Source organism: Quercus robur, chromosome 10 (genome assembly GCF_932294415.1).
Source record: "Quercus robur chromosome 10, dhQueRobu3.1, whole genome shotgun sequence".
Taxonomy (NCBI): domain Eukaryota; kingdom Viridiplantae; phylum Streptophyta; class Magnoliopsida; order Fagales; family Fagaceae; genus Quercus; species Quercus robur.
The window spans coordinates 48,263,335-48,283,992 of NC_065543.1; the positions used below are offsets into that span (position 1 = coordinate 48,263,335).

Genomic DNA, 20,658 nt, shown 5'->3' on the forward strand with positions numbered 1-20,658 from the left:
TCATGTGCTTGATACCATTTACCAAATAAAGGAAATGAATGGAATGGAATGGAATTTTTAACTTAAAATATGACCAAGAAATAAGCGTTTGGAATTTTCATGCAATCAAAACCATCGTGCAAAGATATGAGGGACCAGCATTCTTTTATATTTAAATTTAGACTGGGTGTTTGGTACACCAATGCATAATCTACCACAAAAAAAAAAAAAAAAAAAAAAAAAAAAAAAAAAAAACTCTAGCGAACCTAAGCACTTAGATGTCAAAGTACATCTCCATAATCAAGCTGCCCGTATATATAAACATCAGTACTATACTCTAGCATCCAATTTAACTAGGAATGAATTGGAAAATTGAGAGTGAAAACTGAAACTCACATTATGATTGAATAATCTTTACAATCTCTTTTTATAGGCTTGAGAAACAGAGAAATAGAAACCAGTTACAAATGGACCGAATTGGACCAAATGGACCGAGGTGGACTGAAGAGAAACAAATAAACCGAAGTGGACCAAGTAGAACCAAAGTGAACCGAATAAGACCGAATATACCTAATAGGGCCAAAGTGGACAGAATGGACTGAAAAAGACCGAATAGGACTAAAGTGGACATAATGGACTGAATAAAACTGAATGGGCCGAAATGGACCGAATAAGACCAAAGTAGATCAAATAGGACCAAATTGGACTGAATATGACCGGATGGACCGAATAGGACCAAAGTGGACAGAATGGACTGAATAAAACCAAATAGACCGAATAGAACCTAAGAGGACCGAATAAGTCCAAAGTGGACCGATGTGGACCGAATGGAACCAAATGTATTTGTTCATCAAATAAAATGATGCCACGTTATTTTCATTATGCCACATACCATCATTTTATTGGATGAACAAATACACATGACAAGCATATGTGGCACTTAACGGGAAATATGGACAGATGTGCTATTGATGCAAATGGAATACAACTTCAAGGCGTAAAATCCAGCTTTGAAACTTCAAAGTGTAAAATTCAAAAATTCCTAAATTTCAAGGGTGTGTTTTGCATTTTAGCCAAAATTTTATATAGGGTAACACTTTGCTTATATTGACTCTAATGAATTACAAATTTAAAAATATGACTTTGATATACCCATCTGTTATGTTGTGTTGTTAATAGGAATGAATGAATTTAATCACATAATCATTATTCTAATACAATTTGGACAATCATTTTTTAGATCACAAATTACGAAAGTAAAATTAGTGCATTACCCTTTCAGATCCTGCAATTCGATAGATAAGGTAAATGAGAGAGACACAAAAGCTTTAAAATTTCAGCCAAATCCAAGTCTCAAGGACCTTGATATTTAATTATAAAATATGTGAAGCTGTCTACCATTGCATGAGGAAATTCCAATTCATACTAAATGTGATAGCAAAGAAAAATTATAATTACCACGAGGGACAGATGCAGAAGTTGCTGAATAATCACACACGAGAAGCAATACTGCCACCATTGCTACCATCAACTTTGCTGGAAAACTACTCATGATGGAAGGCTAAAAACAATAACTTCTTGAAGCCAGTCAGTTCACCTTTGTTGTGAAAAATTAAGACTCTAGACAGTGATGTGTGTTTGGTATAACTTATTTTGGTGAAATGAGAATAAGCTGAGTTTAACTAAGTTGTACCTAAGAAAAAGTACAACTTTAAAAATCCGTACTTCAAGGAAAAAAAAAAAAAACAAAAACTGGCCTAATTTATACTGTTACCACTTAGCAACCTGCTTTCACTTTGCTTTCACTATGAGAATCTGCAACCAAAGTAGGGTAGGCACCAAAACGCTTGCAACTAAGACAAAAAAGAGTCGGCGTAGGAGAAGGTAGGCAACCTAACACTTTGAAACTAAAATGCAAAAAAAGTCAGTGCATCAATAGTATAGCCACCTTAACACTCCATTTAGGAGCAATGGAATGCTGGACCCTACTGTTCCTCAATTTGGAAGATGAAATGGTGATGGAATATAATGCTCCCTCATATTACCTATATGTTCCCATACACATCCATGAGAATAGAAATCACTTTCTTACTAGTATTGATTGGTAAATAACATCCGATTAATACAAAATTTGGCATGCATGTTAATTTAACATGAATGGCTAACATAAAAGAGATCGTGTAATCCAATTGTATGATTTTCAAAACATTAATCCTATAAAACGTTATTTAATGGTGGACATTGACAAAGAGTTACACCAAATATACCTATATGCTGACCCTTAGTGAAAGGGTAGAAACCTAAATAGTAAATTTACATATTTCTTATTTTTTATATTTCTTAAATAATAAACTCCCAAATATTTTGGAAGGGGAACACCTCAATCCATTCGAATCTATTCCAATCCCTCTTAATACATGCATCCGTTGCTTTTAAACATACTGTAAATGCTTACCATGACCTCTTCATCTATTCATAATAATATTGGATGGAAATAAAACATTAAAAGGTGGGGGTTATTACTGCAATCTGGCAAAAAATTTTGGCCTAGCAACTTTGGTACAAATACATTCCTTCTGAATGTGACAATCTATACAGCTGGTGCACATATACTGAAGTCAAACTATTCCTTGGCAACTCAAGAATTTTTTCTCTTACAATATGACCAAGAAACAAGTGTGGAATTTTATGCAATCAAATCATCAGGCAAAGATGACGAACCAGCATTCTTTTTAATTTAAATTTACACTTGGTGTTTGGTACACTAGTGCATAATTGCTATAAAAACTCCACATAGTCAATCTAAGTACTTAGTTTTCAAGTACATCTCCACAATCAAGCTGCCTGTGTAAACAACAGATTCAAAAACAAGCAAGAGGCATTCACTATATGTGAGCAGCCAATCAATGAATCAAATTGAAGTTTCCCCAATTCATCCAAAAAAAAAAAAAAAGGAAGAAGAAGAAGAAGAAGACAAGTTTTCCTCTGAATTTGGTTCCAGATGTCATTAAGTTTTCTGGAACCCCTTTGAAGTCAAACAAAGCAATCAAACCTGGGGACCTCCCAACTGAGCCGAAGCTTAAGCTATGAAAATGAACGACATTTTAGAGGGGGAGAGAAGTGTAATAAATGGAAATAATGAGGGAATAAAGGTTCACATGGGAAGGAAACTGCAGTTATCCAGTATATGTTGATTGGACTACTTTGGACTCCAAACACCACAATCACCCCCGACCCAAACCCAAAAGAAGGGCCTAAGTTGGATACAACTAGCCAAGATATAGACGCAAGCACAAAATAGCCCCCACAAAGATATGTTCCAGTGAATCTAGTCTGTAATATGACAAATGGTGAATAACAAGGAATGTTCAAATAATGACCATTCCTTGTTATAAATCCATTGCATATGTCGTACAAAACTATCTTCACCTTACAGTTTTCTACCAAGACTCAAGAGACTATTTAATAACATTACACACTTGGATACCAGATTGAAAGGGTTTTGTTCATACACTTAAAAAGCACCTGAACTTCCAATGAGAAAGATATAACCTGAGATGTTTACATTTCACTTAAGGATGTAAATTTGGAATTTGAAACCAACTTTGCCATAGCCACCAAAACAATATTAGTTCAATAGCTATGTAGTCACCTTCCAAATGCTGCAATAAGATTTTTTTAGACTCAAGTGTTATTCCTCCTTAAAGTCTTAAAGTTAACATTTAAAAACAAAAACAAAAAAAGAAAGAAAGAAAGAAAGAAAAGGCTTGATCTGAATAAATCTGAAAGCTCTAGCAGGCAATTCAGTATTTGGTAAAACTGAATTTTAGCATCTTGCATCCCAATACCCTTAGTCTACCACGCATAATTGCTATTACAGTCCAATATAATCCCAATGTTTCATACTTCAACTACATGATTAACCTTAATTTCCCTATATTTTCCATTTTCCTATAGACACTTCATCAAAGCAGCTTGCAGTAATTTCTCAGTAAAACAAACTGAACAAGGAAGGTCCATAACTAAGTGCTGGTTTCAAACAGGCATCAACACAAACATAACAAGCGCAAAAAAATTTCATTAACAAAGCCTTCAATAAACAATTCCACAAGTTTGTCTACATAGACAAACACGAACATACCATATTAAACACAAAATTGAGTCCACATATCAACATAACACCTCAATGAACCAGGAAGCGCCTTCTTCCACGCCTCAAGATCCGGCAAATCACCAGTAAGAGCAATCGAGCTATCCTCCTTCCGATTCCCAAGACTCAAAACAAATAAATTTTTGCCAAAAACCCGTCTCATCGCCTTCAAAGATTCCTCCATAACTACCTTCCCATCTCTCCCTTTATCCTCAGCCTCCACACAACTACCCCCAACATTAACCATCACTCTCCCACCTTTCCTCAAACACCTCTTGAGCACTTCCCAAGTATTTGGATCCTGAAGCTCAGGTATCAAACTACCTTGACTAAACAAATCAACAAAGATCCCCGAAAACCCGTCTCGAACACTAGCTTTCAAAGCATTTCCAATGTAAATAAAAAGCCTATCTGGGTATTGTTTCTCCAGCCTTTCAAGGCCAAAATACTCTCTCCCAACTGCAATCACAGATGGGTCAAGCTCCCAACCATGAATAACCAATTCCGGGTACAACTCAAGGCATAAACGGGCTGCAGAACCCGCTCCAAACCCGAGAATTGCGACGGGTCCTGGTGGTAGTATAGGAGGTAAGGTGGCAAAGACATCAAAGTAAGTGTCTGTGAAAGATTTGAATCGGAAAGAGATGCTGTGAATGTTTCCAGGAGTGTCTAGAAGGAGCAACCTTGAATCAGCAAAAGGGTGGTCGGCTTTTCTGGAAACTTGGAGGACACGAATGAAGTTGTGCCTGGACTTGAATTTTACGAGGATTTTGACGTCTTCAATGGGAATGCCATTGTCTTGGGTTTTGGTGGAAGAAGAAGAAGAAGAGTGGGTTGGTTTGTGTGAGAGAGTTGTTGTAAGGAATGGGGTTTTTGGAGGGGTTGAGATTTGAATTGGGTAGGGGATTAACGGTTGGATTTGGAAATGGTGTGAAGTAACTGAGATTTGGCGGAGTTGTTGGAGTGACATTTGCGCTGTCCTCGGAGTTGAGTATGAATACTTTGGTGTGGTCATTGACTATTTATACAGGCATTGGGAGTATTTGAGAATTGAGACCAACTTCACAAACCCAACAAAAAAACTTCACAAACCCAACATATGACAAGCATAATTCATTAATATATATCTCATAATATGTAGGTTGTGGAGTCTTATACGAAAGAAATGATACATATGCCTAATTTTACATTGAGTATGAGTTGAGTTTGAATTCAACACCAAATTAGACTATACATGCATATGCCTGGTTCAACTTTAGGTTCATATTCTTATTGAACAAATTCGGACTTAATTATGAGTTATTTTATTAATTTATTCTTTATCCATATTAGACTATATATTCAAGTTTAGTTCATTTTCTTATTGAATAAATTCAGACTTGACTATGAGTTATTTTATTCATTTAAGGTCCGTTTGGATATAGTCGAAAACTGAAAAATACTGTAGCAAAATAATTTTTAAATATGTGAATAGTATCATGAGACCCATTTTTAATGAACAAATTGTTGAAAAGTGAAATTTGTGGATCCATAAACAGTGCACGGTGTGCACTGATTTGCTAAAAAAGAGTGAAAAAAGTCAAACTTTACGGCTACTGATCATAAACAGTGCATGAACAGTAGCCATAAGTCTCACAAAAAAAAAAAAAAAAAAAAAAAAAAAACACCAGACACAGATGCTGGGTTTTTCAGCCCAATCCAAACGTTACCTTATTCTTTATCCATGAAAGGTATACAACATGACCAAAAAAATTTACCCCTTTTATAAATTTAAACTTATAATAATTAAATTATAGTTGAGATTATATTGTAAGAGTTAATTGGGTAGAATAATTTCTTTTTATCAACTCATAAAAAATAAGATTGAGCAACCTTGTTACTTAAAAGAATCATAACTAAGTAGAGTCCATTTCCTTTCTTTTTGCCAAACTTAGTATTGGTGTAGACTGTAGAGGGCATGAATGGTTGTGCTTCAAACAGACTATGAGCATGAGGGCAACTTGCACGTTAGAGCATTAACTATTGAACCAGATTATTGTGATTCCTCTAATGTGAAATTTAATATTTGGTTTCTGTCGAAAGAAATTTTTTGATACCAGGAAAGACTAAGCATTAAAATAGATTTTGATACCAATAAAGACTAAGCATTAAAATAGAAGTGAGTAACCCACACAACTTTGGTGTGATAATCACTCCATAAGTGTAAGTCTTTGTGACGTGTAAAGGGCAAAGGCTGGAGTTCAAGTTCTTAGATGGGAGTTTCACACACATATACACTTAAATTAAGTTAGAGTAGAATTTCTATATTATATATATTAAAAAAAAAAAAAAAAAAAAAGAAGAAGCGAGTAGTGTTGCCAATTTCTTTCTTTCTTACTTTCCCAGAAGCAAAGGAAAAATATTGAATAATTATTAAGCAACTGGAAATGGATGGTGCATCAACCAGAATCATAAATAAAATAACCAGCTTTAGTATGATTAATGCAATGTAATTCAATAATAAATGGAACAAGCTGTCTAGATAACATTTATGCACATAACAGGAGTCCTGCAGAAAGTAACCTACTTAAAACAAAAATTGACTTGGGGTATCCCCAAGAAGAATGTCACTCTGGACAAAGTATTCAAATACTGTGTACTCAACCTAACTCTGATTCTGATACATTCTAATATCAAAAGTAAAATTGTTTTTCTTATAAAGTACAGGAAGAAACGGGAGGGAGGGATCAACATGATAGTAAAGCGCCTATTCTAATGCTTCATGGCCAAATAGGACAAATAGAAGCTAAGAAGTTAAGCCATGTCAAGACAGTGGATGCTGTTCGATTTTAACTTCATCCATTCTTTTATCTTCTTCCATTCCTTTATCTTCTTCCATTTCATCAATTACATCCCTGCATACATAATCACATAACATTCGCTCAGATGAAAACACAAATAACAGTAAAAAAAGCAACCTAACAACATATAAAGACAATTCTATACAAAGACACAAAAACCCTTGGAATCTTCAACACTTCTTTCCAATTTATGATCCAAATTCCAATTGTTTTTATTAGAGACAACAGGGTTAAGGAAAGATAGGTTACATGTCCCCTCTCTCTCACTCTCTCTCTCTCTCTCTCTCTTCCAAAGCCTTAACCCACATTACCCACCAGGCATACCTCCCAAACCAACCCTCAAGCTGATCACACAACCCTCCTTCAGAATTGTAAATTTATATACAACCTGTTTGTACCTTAACAAGTAACATGAGGTTTGAATTTCATTGTGCCTGACCGGAAGAAAGGAAATTGAAGCTTTAAATAAACTAATGCAGACATTTTAGTTTAAGAAATATAATGTGAACACAACCACACACGCACACATGTAGACAAAAACACAAAGTAACAAACACATATAATTTGGCAATAATGTAGCTGATAGCAAGTTTTTTAACGGATTTAAAACATAGCTTGCATTGAATATTGGACTAAAGCCTTACCCAATTATTTACAGCCTTATGGGTCCTAACAGATGCCCATTTGACTTATAGGCCAGATAGTTTAGAACCAAGATTAAATTAGTGCCCATAAATGGCTATCATGGATAATAACAGAGAAAAGGATTACATTGATAGTATAAATTAAGGTTCCCCATAAAATTATTCAAATTCCAACGAGTACGGGATATGTTTAGTTTCTATCCAGAAAATTTTGTACAAAGGTAACTACAAGAACCCTTTCACAAGTACAACATTAGAGATGTGATAACTCTAGGATGGAATAGATAGCCTAACTAAATGGACCACACTGACGTTGTGTTCCAAACAGGGACATAATATTATGATCAGAAATGAAGCTTTACCTCATGTCAGAAGTATGCCGAGGCTTCAAATCTTCATCAGGATCAGAGTCATAATCATCACCATTCCATATGCGCTGTTTTGGCCTTCGTTCCATGCTCTCTTCAGCCTACATCCAACCAATCCTCCAGTAAGATAGGCATAGCAAAGATGTTATTCAGAAAAGTATAATCGAGAAACTTGCTACAGATTGCCAACCTCTTCTGGAACTTCTGTGATGGGTGGCGTTGTCTGAAAAGGTACACTAGGTGCATGTGGTAATCTGGAAAGTTGCTCTAGCAGTGTATTCCTGGAAAATTGGACCAAACTATTTTTCAGGCAAAAAGGTATACGAAAGGAGAACATAGCTAACCAAGAAAGACTCAGACATATTGAAATAAGCAATAAATACTGAGCAATGGACAACACTACAAGAGATGCACTATCAGACACAGAAAAACACATACACACATTTAAAAACACAATCACAGAGAGAAATTATTTGAAATAGAAGTATAACTTTGAATTAATTGGTGTCACCACTCAAAAAGATAGTTTAAAATTTTAAATTAAATTCATGGATTTAATCATTAACAACACCACCACCACCAGCAACAATCATTAGTACCAACTATAATAGCAAATAAGAAAGTAATAGACTTATGGGCAGGGCATTCCCTACTCCTTCCCTTTGGGACTGCACTCATGGGTGGGGGGCAAGACTTAAGGTACCTTATTTTCTCCATATCTTTGGGTGAGTTTAGGTTCTCCATGTTGCTTGGATCAACGTGAAGAGTATAATCTGGCCCAAAATATTCATAATATTCATTGTAAGGCAATTTATTATCAGGCTCTACCCCAACTGCAATCGCTGTCTGTGACAAAGAAACATATTAACTAGTTAAAATCATATCTAATCATCACCTATAAAAGTTGAAAGGGAGTTTGCTGAAAAAAAGGTAGAGAGACAGAGAAAGGAAATGGAGAGGAATACCTCGTAGCACCAGCAACGAGCAACATTGCGGATAGTATACCCTCCCCCACCCAAGACCATCAGAGGTACGTTGAAAGATCTAAGAAAACGAAGGCAATCTGCATGGCCCTTTACGGACAAGTTGAAGCACCCCAACCGGTCACCAGCTAATGAATCTGCTCCGCATTGAAGAACAACTGCATCTGGCTGATATACCTCCATGACTTTTTGAATGAGGGGACGAAACAGACCACGGAAACTCTCGTCGTCCATTCCATCATTTAAAGGGACATTCAGGGCATAATTCTTCCCAGTCCCCCACCCTGTGTCCTTAATGTGCCCCGTACCTGGAAAGAAATCTCCAAATTTATGAAATGACACGGTCATGACTCTGTCAGTGGTGTAAAATGCCTCTTCAACACCATCACCATGGTGGACATCAATATCTACATAGAGTACACGCTGTCCAGTGAAAAAAGTTAAAGTGTTCAGAAAAATATTTAGTAATTTGCAATATTTCGCTGTTCTAGAATACTAAACAGTGAATAGAACAAAGCTTCAATTAAAGACAGCATTTCATACAGAAGATATTGTGCACAGTTTTAAACTGGTGTGATCACACAATCCAAGGAGACATCAAATATAATAGGCTAAATTACAAATAAAACCCTCTAACTTACACTCATTTGCAATTCGGGTGAATTTGGTAAAGCCTTTTGAAACAAAAGTGATGGTTTTAATAATTGCTTAATGAAAATGGGTGTTTTGAAAAAGCTGAGAGGGTTCAGTAAAAGCAGCTAAAAGTCAGTTTAAGTAATCTGAGTGTTTGGTGAGCACCTTCCGAAACTGATTTTGATAAGCAAATTACCAAAAAGGAAAATAATATCATATAATGGGTTCTTTTAAGCTTGTTATCATTTCCCTTAATATAAATAATAAGTTTTATTTATTATTACTATTTAGGGTTCGATGAGAACAAAGAACAAATATTCTCTGTCTTTCTCATCAGAGAAGAGGCTAAAATGGAGAGTTTAACAAAAAAAAGTGAGGGTACTTTAGAAATAACAGCCGAAAAACCCCAATAGTAATATTAAAAGTTGTTGTAGCAAATAAGTGTGGTTTTGAAATGCAGCTCCTAGGGTCCATTACACAAACACACCTATTTCCCCAATAATCATATTTCAAAAAAAAAAATTATCAAATGCACAAAATTGCATATCAATAACGTTAATGTGTTTTTCAGCCAAAAGCTTAACCAAACAATCACTCAATCCTTTAAATATCTTTTTTTTTTCCATTTCAATGCATTAAATTTATTATGTTTTCAATCATTCCGCCTAGTTCCATACAAATCTCACTGGTAGTTTTGTTATTTATCAAAAAAAAAAAAAAAAAAAAAACCTCACTGGTATTTTTAGTTTTTTAACTATTGTAAATGACATCGTTTTGGTGGACTTAGTGTGAGTAGTGCAGATTGGACAAAAGGACTACATTGGAAACAAAAGGAAAACAATAGCCTATATAATATAATGAAATAAAGTTAGTTCCTACACATCATATTTACACAAAGTGACTCAATAAGAGCATACTTGCATATTAAGTATACTTTACTTGAAAATCTTATAACTAAATATCCAAGAAATTTAAATACTATTACAATTAATCCTCTACCATAATTTTTAGCTTTTAATAAAAATTAAGTCTTACATAATATACCTCCCCCCCACCCCCCCTTTTTTTAACAAGTACGTTTTGGCCCAATGAAAGTGTGGAATGCTTCAGCCATGTAATCTTAGGTGAATTATTTTTCTAATTTTTACTAATTATTTTCCTATTCAAACATATGGTTGCATTGATAAGCATACGACAAGTAATATTATCGTTTTCAAGGACAATTATATTCAATATATTTAATTTGGGAACCTGATGTAATGCACCCAAGAAACTGTCCCTAAGTTTTATCTTTCAACAATATTAATGAAATCTTTTCTTATTTAAATATCATCTCTAATTATTCAGCCAAAAAAAAATTTTAATTTTTTTTTTTTTGGGGATAATATAGAAAAAATTTCTAAAGAAGGCTCCTTTAAATTTGTCTCTAGCGAGTAATACTGCAACTAACCCACCCTAATGTGCTATGCAGTTTATGCTAGGGAAAAAAAAAAAACTATAATTTTGTTAACACATGCAACATAATGCCAGTGAAATATAATAAAAGTGGGTCTTACACACTCTAATCATCCACTATAATACTTCAATTAGATAAAAATTTGTTCTTGCAATATATAGTTCCACCAGGACCACCACATAAATTAAAATGTACTTTTTTTTTTCCAACAATGCTACATGCACACAAATTTCACAACTTTTTTATACAAATTATGATCAGTGCGACATCACTTTCACGCTAAACCACCATTAACATCATTTTTATGAGTAATGCTATAGCCACAAACAATTTTACAACATTTTTACAAACTGTTGGTGTGGCCAATTCTTACTATCCAGCCCTAGCTAGTAAAACTGCAACTAACCCACCCTCTGCAGTTTATGCTAGGGAAAAAAACCTATAATTTTGTTAACACATGCAACATAATGCTAGTGAAAAATAATAAAAGTGGGTCTTACACACCTCTAATCATCCACTATTATACTTTAATTAGATAAAAATTTGTTCTTGCAATATATAGTTCCACCACATAACTTAAAAAGTACATTTTTTTTTTTCCAACAATGCTAGATGCACACAAATTTCACAACTTTTTCATACAAATTGTGATTAATACGACATCACTTTCACACTAATCTACCATTAACATCATTTTTATGAGTAATGCTATAACTACAAACAATTTACAACATTTTTACAAACTTGTGGCCAATTCTTACTATCCAGCCCTAGCTGATAAAACTGCAACTAACCCGCCCTAACACGCTATGCAGTTTATGCTAGGGAAATAAACACTATAATTTTGTTAACACATGCAACATAATGCTAGTGAAAAATAATAAAAGTGGGCTTACACACTCTAATCATCAACTATAATACTTTAATTAGATAAAAATTTGTTCTTGCAATACATACTTTCACAGTTTCACCACATAAAATTTTTTTTTTTTTTTTTTTTTTTCAAAAATGTTACATACACACAAATTTCACAACTTTTTCATACAAAACCATCTTACATCACTTTTATTATCCATCAATCACACCAAACCAACAGTCATAAAAAAGCTTGTGAAATTTGTGGTGTATTCTGAACACAGACTGATGTGAAATTTTTCTATTATACACGGATTCATGTGAACTACAATAATTGATAAGCATTATATGTATATATTTTTTAAAAGGACGGTGAAAAGACGAAAATACCCTGTGAACTTTGAGGAGCTCAAGAATGCCAAGCACGATATCATTGACGTAGCAAAACCCAGAAGCCTCAGACTTCTTCGCATGGTGGAGCCCACCGGCCCAGTTGAGGGCGATATCGGCGTCGCCGCGGTTGAGCTTGACGGCGGCGCCGATGGACCCGCCGGCGGAGGACTGGCAGAATCCGAACAAGCCGTCGAACACGGGGCAGTCCTCGCCGACGTTAAACCTCTTGAGATGGCGAGAGAAGGAGTGGTCGGAGAGCGTCTCGGGGGTGACGGAGGCGAGGAATTCGACGTAGTCGTCGGAGTGGAAGCGGCGGATGTCGGAGGGGTTGGCCGGAAAGGGGCGGTTGATCTCCATGCGGCGGTGGAGGGAGTAGTGGACGATCAAGTTGTGGGCCATGCGGATCCGGTGGGGTTTCATTGGGTGGCCTTGGCCGTAGTAGTAGTCGCCGATGCTCGGCTCGTAGAAGTAGCTCACGCGCCGCTTCTTCGCGTCGGGCCCCGATGGGAGCGACGCGCCACCCATGCTTTCTTCCATTACGGAAAACCCAAATCGATCGCTCTTTCTCTCTTTTCTTCAAGTCGCAGAGTTGGGATGTGAAATTTGGTAGTACAGAGCAGTGTCCCGCGTGGAAAAGTGATTGTACTTATATAAAGATGTATAGATTGGGCTGAATAATCTATGGGCTAATTGGGAAGGTTTAGCCCAAGGTTTATGACTCGATCAAGATTTATGACTGAAAAGTGATACTGCTTAGGCCGAACTTTTATTTTGGTCTATGAATTATGGGGTTTTTTTTTTTTTTTTTAATGCCAAATGCCCAAATAGCATAATTTTAGGAAATATTTTGAAAAAAAAAAAAAAAAAAACATTGGGTCAAAGTTATTTAGTTATGTAGAATTTTTTTAACTCAATTTTGTCAATCTCGAGTTTTTAGTGAAATATGAGTTTACCAAACTCAAGTTCCAAACATTATGGCAATCTTATCAAACATAATGCTTGGAATTCGAGTTTGATAAACTTAAGTTTCACTTGAAACTTGAGTTTGACAAAATCGAGTTAAAAAAAAAATGTTACATAACTAAATAACTTTGATCCAATAATTTTTTTTTCAAAATATTTTCTAAAATTATGCTGTTTGGCAACCAAAAAAAAAAATCCATAATTCATAGACCAAAATAATAGTTTGGTCTAAGCATTATCACTTTTCAGTCATAAATCTTGCTCAAGGCATAAACCTTGGGCTAAAGATACAGATTGGGCTGAATAATATATGTGGGCTAATTGGAAAGGTTTAGCCCAAGGTTTATGCCTCAATCAAGATTTATGACTGAAAAGTGATAATGCTTACAGCCCAAAGTATTATTGGAACTCGAGTTTGACAAAATCGAGTTAAAAAAAATATTACATAACTAAATAACTTTGATCCAATAATTTTTTTTTTCAAAATATTTTCTAAAATTATGTTGTTTGACAACCAAAAAAAAAAAAAATCCATAATTCATAGACCAAAATAATAGTATGGTCTAAGCATTATCACTTTTCAGTCATAAATCTTGATCAAGGCATAAACCTAGGGCTAAAGATACAGATTGGGCTAAATAATCTATGTGGGCTAATTGGAAAGGTTTAGCCCAAGGTTTATGCCTCAATCAAGATTTATGACTGAAATGTGAAAATGCTTACAACCCAAAATATTATTGTGATCTATGAAGTATATGTTTGGCAAAAATTATTTTTACCAACTTATTTTTATTACTATTCATGGCCTCACTGCATTTTTTGATACTATTCATAGGTCTCACTGTATTATTTCAGCTAACTTTTACATTTATCTATAGTATTTTCAGTAAAAAGTTTTCATTTTCAACAAATTAAGCGAATCTCAAACAGACCTAAATTATGCATTGTTGTTGATTTAAAAACCTGAGCGGTCTAGATTATGTGAAAACTATGATTTAAAAAGTATTGTGAAAATACATTTTTATAATATTCATAAAGCAAAAAATATGTTTGGTACCATATTTCAAATAATATATGTTAGTGTGTGAAAAAACATAATTATGTATTTGGTATGTGTGTGTCTTTTTTTTTTAAAGAGAAATACTAACGAATGCCCTTATGGCAATGGCTAAAAAAAGTTTTTATGGAAAAAAAAAACAATTAATGTTTTGACAATTTTTTCTATTTTTCATAAAAGTACATTTTTATGAAAAATGTACATTTTTATGTGAAAACTATGATTTAAAAAGTATTGTGAAAATACATTTTTATAATATTCATAAAGCAAAAAATATGTTTGGTACCATATTTCAAATAATATATGTTAGTGTGTGAAAAAACATAATTATGTATTTGGTATGTGTGTGTCTTTTTTTTAAAGAGAAATACTAACGAATGCCCTTAGGGCAATGGCTAAAAAAAGTTTTTATGGAAAAAAAAAAAACAATTAATGTTTTGACAATTTTTTCTATTTTTCATAAAAGTAGTGTCAAAACTTTCCTAAAATGAATTATTAACTATTACCCTAAGGACATCTGTTAGCATGACCCTTTTTTAAAAAGCTGACAAGTGGGCTCCCTAGTTGGAATTAAAGAAGGAAGCTCTATGTATTGTCTAATCAAGTGGACCCCATATTTTTCAAAATATTTACAAAAGTGCTATTGAGCAATATTGTTTGAAATCTAAAAATTGATAAAAAAAAAAAAAAAAGTTTTTTAAATTCAATATTTAAACACCTAAAATTAAGCAATGTAACTCAATTTATGGTGGTAAAGTAACTGTATTTATATAAAGATATAGATTGGGCTAAATAATCTATGTGGGCTAAGTGATAATGTTTAGCCCAAGGTTTATGCCTCAATCAAGGTTTACCACTGAAAAGTGATCATGCTTACAGCCCAAAGTATTATTGTGGTCTATGAATTATGCGTTGCTGCTGATTTAAAAACCGGAACTGTCAAAGAATTAGAAAAAGAATAGATTTTCCTTTTTTCCGGGTTCTTGACTGGTTTTAACTTGATTTTTTCATTTTTTATTTAACCAATTGAACCAGCCAATCTGGTACTTGTATACAATTTTTTGGCTAGCTTTTATATTTTAGCTTTCATGTACATATTTTTAAAATTTCACTTTTTTCACATTTTTAAAAGTATAAATATACTTTAACATACTTTTAGCAAAAAACTATACAAGTTGATGTCAAACATGCTTACATATCAAGAAGAGATATTCCAAAAAATTTGCTAGATTATTCGCTATTTGCTCATTAGATATCTTAGAAATCTTTTAAAATGGAGAAGTGCTACGTTCATAACATTTTCACAATACTTTCACAACAAATCATGTGGTAAATTATTATCGGTTATAATTTAAATCTATCACTGAAATTACTTTTTAACCTACCAATAATCCACCAATAACAACATGTCACTTATAATTTTTTATTAAAATATTGTAAACATAGGCTACATAGCATTTTTCTTTAAATTTATATAATGGTGAATGGAATTTGATACCTTAGTATTTACAGCATGCTCTTCAATTCCATTAAGCCAACCACTAAAGTGTCTCCAAAAGGATGATCAATTTCATCTTTAAATTATTGATTGTATTAATTTAGTTCATAGACTTTTTTGAAAACAGTTTAATATTACTTTTGTCGTCAAAGTTCTCTATTGAAATCGTACAAATTATTTTACATGTTAAACTCACTTGATTTGTAAAGCAATTTTGCAGAGTAACATGAAGTTTTTTTAAAAGGTGCGGCATTGATAAAATTTAACCATTTTCAAAATTATAGATATTAAATTGATGCCATCAATATATATATATATATATATATTTTTTTTTTTTTGAAGAAAGGATGCCATCAATACTTTAGCAAATAGTTTAAATATTTAGTCTTTTTTATACAAATAAAAAATAAAAATAAAAACTCTACAAATTCTCAACATTGAATTTATATTTATCACTTTCTCAAAAAAAAATTATATTTATCAAATAAATAATTAATATACATAAATATTTTTCACAAAACTTTTCCACTAATTAATTATTGAACAAGACTTAAGTACAGTACCTATATACTGTTCCTTAGGTTCCTCATTTAAAATTTTGCCATGTAAATTTTTTCTCATAGAATAAAAGTACATTTTTTAATTAAGTAGTCACATAACTGAATTTTAAAAGAAAAACTTAAAAAACAACACTCTTAATTATTAGTTATCTAATTATATTATTGAGAATGGGCCAAGGCTAAATAGAGTACAATGGCCTTACATATAGTACCATATTTGCTGGCCCAAGTGAGCAAGTGGACAACAACTTTGCCACCAGGCTTATAATGAGGAGGAAGCCTCAGAAAGGGAGAAAAAAGAGCACTCGAGTCCAGGCCCGTACGGATTACTTTTTTATTTTCGGGTTTTCTTAAAGTCCTATTGATCATTAAGATTTTAGAGCATTTACAGAAATGAAACCAAATTTTTAATTTTTTAACACCACAAAAAGTCATTTTATTTATTTTACATTCTCACATTCAACAATAATGGTTTTATTTTAACTCTTAACATAATAAAATAATATAAACACTACAAAAATATAATATTTCATTCAACCACCAAAACATAACCACAACCACTAAAACACAACTACCATCAAAGCCATAGAAATCACTGCATAGCCACAACCTTGTCATTCTAACCAATGCCCATCAAAACTGGTGAAGAAGAACAACAACAAAAAAAAAAGCAAAAAAATAAGATCGAAACACAAACCCAAACCGAAACCCATGCCTGAAACACAAGAGAGAGGCCGAAATCCATGCCCAAAACAAAAACCCAACCCGAAACATAAGCACAACTCGAAACTTAGCCCGAAATCCACACCAAAACACAAATACAAACGCCAAAAACAGAGAAGAGAGGCCGAGATGGGTCAGTGTGGGTTGGCAATGATGGGTCTGTGGTGGTTGGGCTCGTGCAGATCGGCGTAGAGGAAGAAGGAAGCAGATGGAAAGGTAGTGAGGAGAGAGACAGGGGCACGGAGGAAAATGAAATGCAAAAGAAAGAAGGAAAATAAGAAAAGCAATGTGAACACAAAATAAATTTTTTTTTTTTTTTTTTTTTTTACCTTTCAGTTACAGTGCACATCCAAAAATAGTTGTGCACTGTAACTGTGAAGCCAAAAAAAATAGTTTTGGCTCCACTATTATAAGATACATTTTGATATTTAGTAGTACTAAAAATAGCTATATAACTATTTAGCACCACTATTGCTAGTGCTCATATTATTACTGCCTATCGGCCCATAGCCCAAATAGAGCCCCATGAAATAAACAGCGAGAGATATCAAATGTTTGGGCTTAAACGCCATGATTCAGGATTGAGTGTGCCCAATGATTGTTTCTCAAAGAAGAAAAAAAAAAAGTGTGTCCAATGATTATGTGTGTCGTATTTTGAATCTGCTGTGCTATGTTTTTGTTTGTTTGTTTTTTTTCCGCCATTGAATATATCATAAACCTGTTAAATTGGGCTCTATAAAGGAAAAACCAAGACCAACAAATTTTACAACATTGTTCAGTAATTTACTATTGTTGAAATAACGTGCTTTTATTAGTGTACATTAAAAATTATTCCAATGATAATTTCATTTGAAAGTGATGTTGCACACCATGTCAGTCAATTGTAGTGTTTGTTGCATTGTTAAAATAAAATGTTCAAACCCATGTCACTGTTCATCTAATTGCTAAGAATCCGTGACAACCAACGCACACATACTTATTAAGTAACATTTGGTGTAACTTTTATATGGTTTTTAATATTCATCATGCACTTCAAATATTAAGATGATTGAATAAATTTTATATGTAAGTTATTTAAATGTTCAAACCCATGTGACTATTCATCTAATTGCCAAGAATCTTTGGACATCCATGCGCACACGCACTTATTAAGTAATATTTGGTGTAACTTTTTATATGTTTTTTTTTTTTTTTTTAATTTTAAATATCCATCATACTCATCAAATATTAAGATGATTAAATACACTTCTTATGTAAGTTATTTAAAATTTTAATTTTTTTCTATTTTTTTTAAATATACTAAATGCATAATTTATGAATAAAATAGTAAAATGCGATTTAACAATAAATTGACAAAATATAAAATCACGTCAAGTATAACTTGAAACCGAAATTCACCAACCCTATATATCTACTACATACAGTATTTGTCTATACATGCTAATTTTTCTTCTTCGTCGGCCAACTTAATGACAATAAAAGATAGATTAGGACCCTATACTCCTTCTGTATGAAGTTTGAACTAGAATGATACGACTTTCAACATTCTGAGAGGTACCTCTCATAAAAAAACAAGGTCATACTCACGCATCCATGAATTTTCAGTTGAATAAATAAGCATCTTTGGAAGAGTAAATTTCAAATACAAGTCATTTCTTATTTCTTAAGACATTTTGGACAAATATATAGCTTTGCTAGGCTTTAATTAGTAACATGTAACTGTGAATGGAATCATGATTCTTATGTCACAATCCATTATTAGCGAAGAAACATATCTCCTTGACAATGAAAACCCTGCCCTCAAAGAAACAGTACCCCCAAAAAAAAAAAAATCTACGGAAATATTATGATTGTTGTAGTATGAAATCTTTGACTTTGATTAACTGAATATAAATGAACCACTAATTCTAAAGTTGTACTCGAACTTTTTCACACAAAGCTACACACAATTCTCGTATAAAATGGCACAATTTTCTTTGCTAACAACATAGGTGCAAAAAAATATTAAGCTGACATACAAATACATATATTTGTTGGAGAAAGACAATGATAGGTGCAATGCATGCTCGATTTTTTACAGACAATAAAATATTCTGATATCATTACTGTGAATAAAATGATCACCAATAAAGCAATTTCTGTGTAAAGCAATGTCGATCTGTATTAAGCATTAAACATCCCAAAGATTATAATGGGTTTTGTGTCCTACGTCAAAGCCATGAAATTTTCACAAACCTTCTGGATCTAATTACAACTTCTAAAGACGACTAGTGTATATCATAGTCCTTCAACTAAAGGTTAAATCAATTTTGAAAGTTAGCAAACCTTATTCTCTAATTATAACTTTTAATAATGTCGACTAGTAGTAGTATGTATCATAGTCCTTCAACTAAAGGTGAAATCGATTTTGAAATTTAGCAAAGCTTCTCTGATTAGAACTATTAATAATGTCGACTAGTATAGTATATATATCATAATCCTTCATCATCAACTAAAGGTGAATACGATTTAGGAGTAGAGGAACATGTGGACCAAATTTTATGGCAGATGTTAATAGAGTCGTTTATATTGGTGTCAAATCAAAAATTTTGTTATCAATTGGAGACATGAAACTTTAATGAGGGTTATCCCTTTAGCTTTATGATTAGACATGGAAGGTATTTTCTTCTCAAGGCACTTCAATTGCAACTTTTGACTTGATTACAAGTGGATTGGGTGCATGGATGGACTCAAGAGGGACCAAAGGAATCTTGAAGCTCTACACACACATCTCAATAGAGGAGTTGAAACATGTTAATAACCCCAAATTGAAGCTAACTATGGCAATTATGTGATGGGATATATTCCACTAAAACAACATGCCAGAGTAGAGAAACGACCAAAATATCATGACCTCTCTTGATGCCTAGATCCTTCATGTCACCCATGCTTGTGTCCAAAATGATTAAATCATATGTTTTAAGTTTTTATTTCCCCTGAAAAATTACCTAAATTTTAAATTCAACCACTCAAAGTTTCATGTATTAAATTGATTTTTTTTTTTTAATTTAAAAAAATTTTGAATGGCACCATTAATTTCAAAACTAAAAAAACCACAACAAAAGCACATGCTAGAATAGGGAATAATGAGCCACATTTTTTTTTTTTGGTAAATTATTAATGAGCCACATTGCTAACCTTTGGTGGTTGCTAATTGATTACTCTTCTTTATGTTTTGAAATATTGCCACACCATTAAAACTGTTGTCATGTTATGTTAGACAATTTCTTCCCTCTAGTAGATTGTATAAAGGAAGAGGGATCAATATGAAGCTTTTTGGATAATCAAGATCAATTTAACACTTAAAATTTGAGTGATTCATTTTCATGTCAAACAAGCTAAAAATTATCCCAAATGCTACAAAACACAACATAAAATCCCTTGAACTCATGATGCAGGACTTTGTTTTGGTTCCAAATGCTTTTCAATGGTCGTCCTCGTGGGCCATTTTCTAAACCAAGTTCGTCAAATTTCTTTGCACCATGTGTCATTGAATGATTGCAACATAAGGGTAGCA

General features: G+C 33.2%; 2 protein-coding genes across 2 annotated transcripts; both read right to left on the reverse strand.

Moving 5' to 3' along the window:
- Positions 1–4,037: 4,037 nt before the first annotated feature.
- LOC126702929 (uncharacterized) lies at positions 4,038–5,274 on the reverse strand. The gene has a single exon (XM_050401796.1). The coding sequence runs from the start codon at positions 5,142–5,144 to the stop codon at positions 4,125–4,127; it is 1,020 nt and encodes a 339-aa protein (XP_050257753.1). The 5' UTR covers positions 5,145–5,274; the 3' UTR covers positions 4,038–4,124.
- Positions 5,275–6,580: 1,306 nt separating this feature from the next.
- LOC126701570 (histone deacetylase 6) lies at positions 6,581–12,936 on the reverse strand. The gene is made up of 6 exons (XM_050399769.1): positions 12,299–12,936; positions 8,947–9,387; positions 8,685–8,827; positions 8,172–8,262; positions 7,976–8,082; positions 6,581–7,023 (listed from the first exon to the last, which is right to left on the reverse strand). Exons 1-6 carry the CDS (start codon positions 12,836–12,838, stop codon positions 6,933–6,935), a joined length of 1,413 nt encoding a protein of 470 aa, XP_050255726.1. The 5' UTR covers positions 12,839–12,936; the 3' UTR covers positions 6,581–6,932.
- Positions 12,937–20,658: the final 7,722 nt, after the last annotated feature.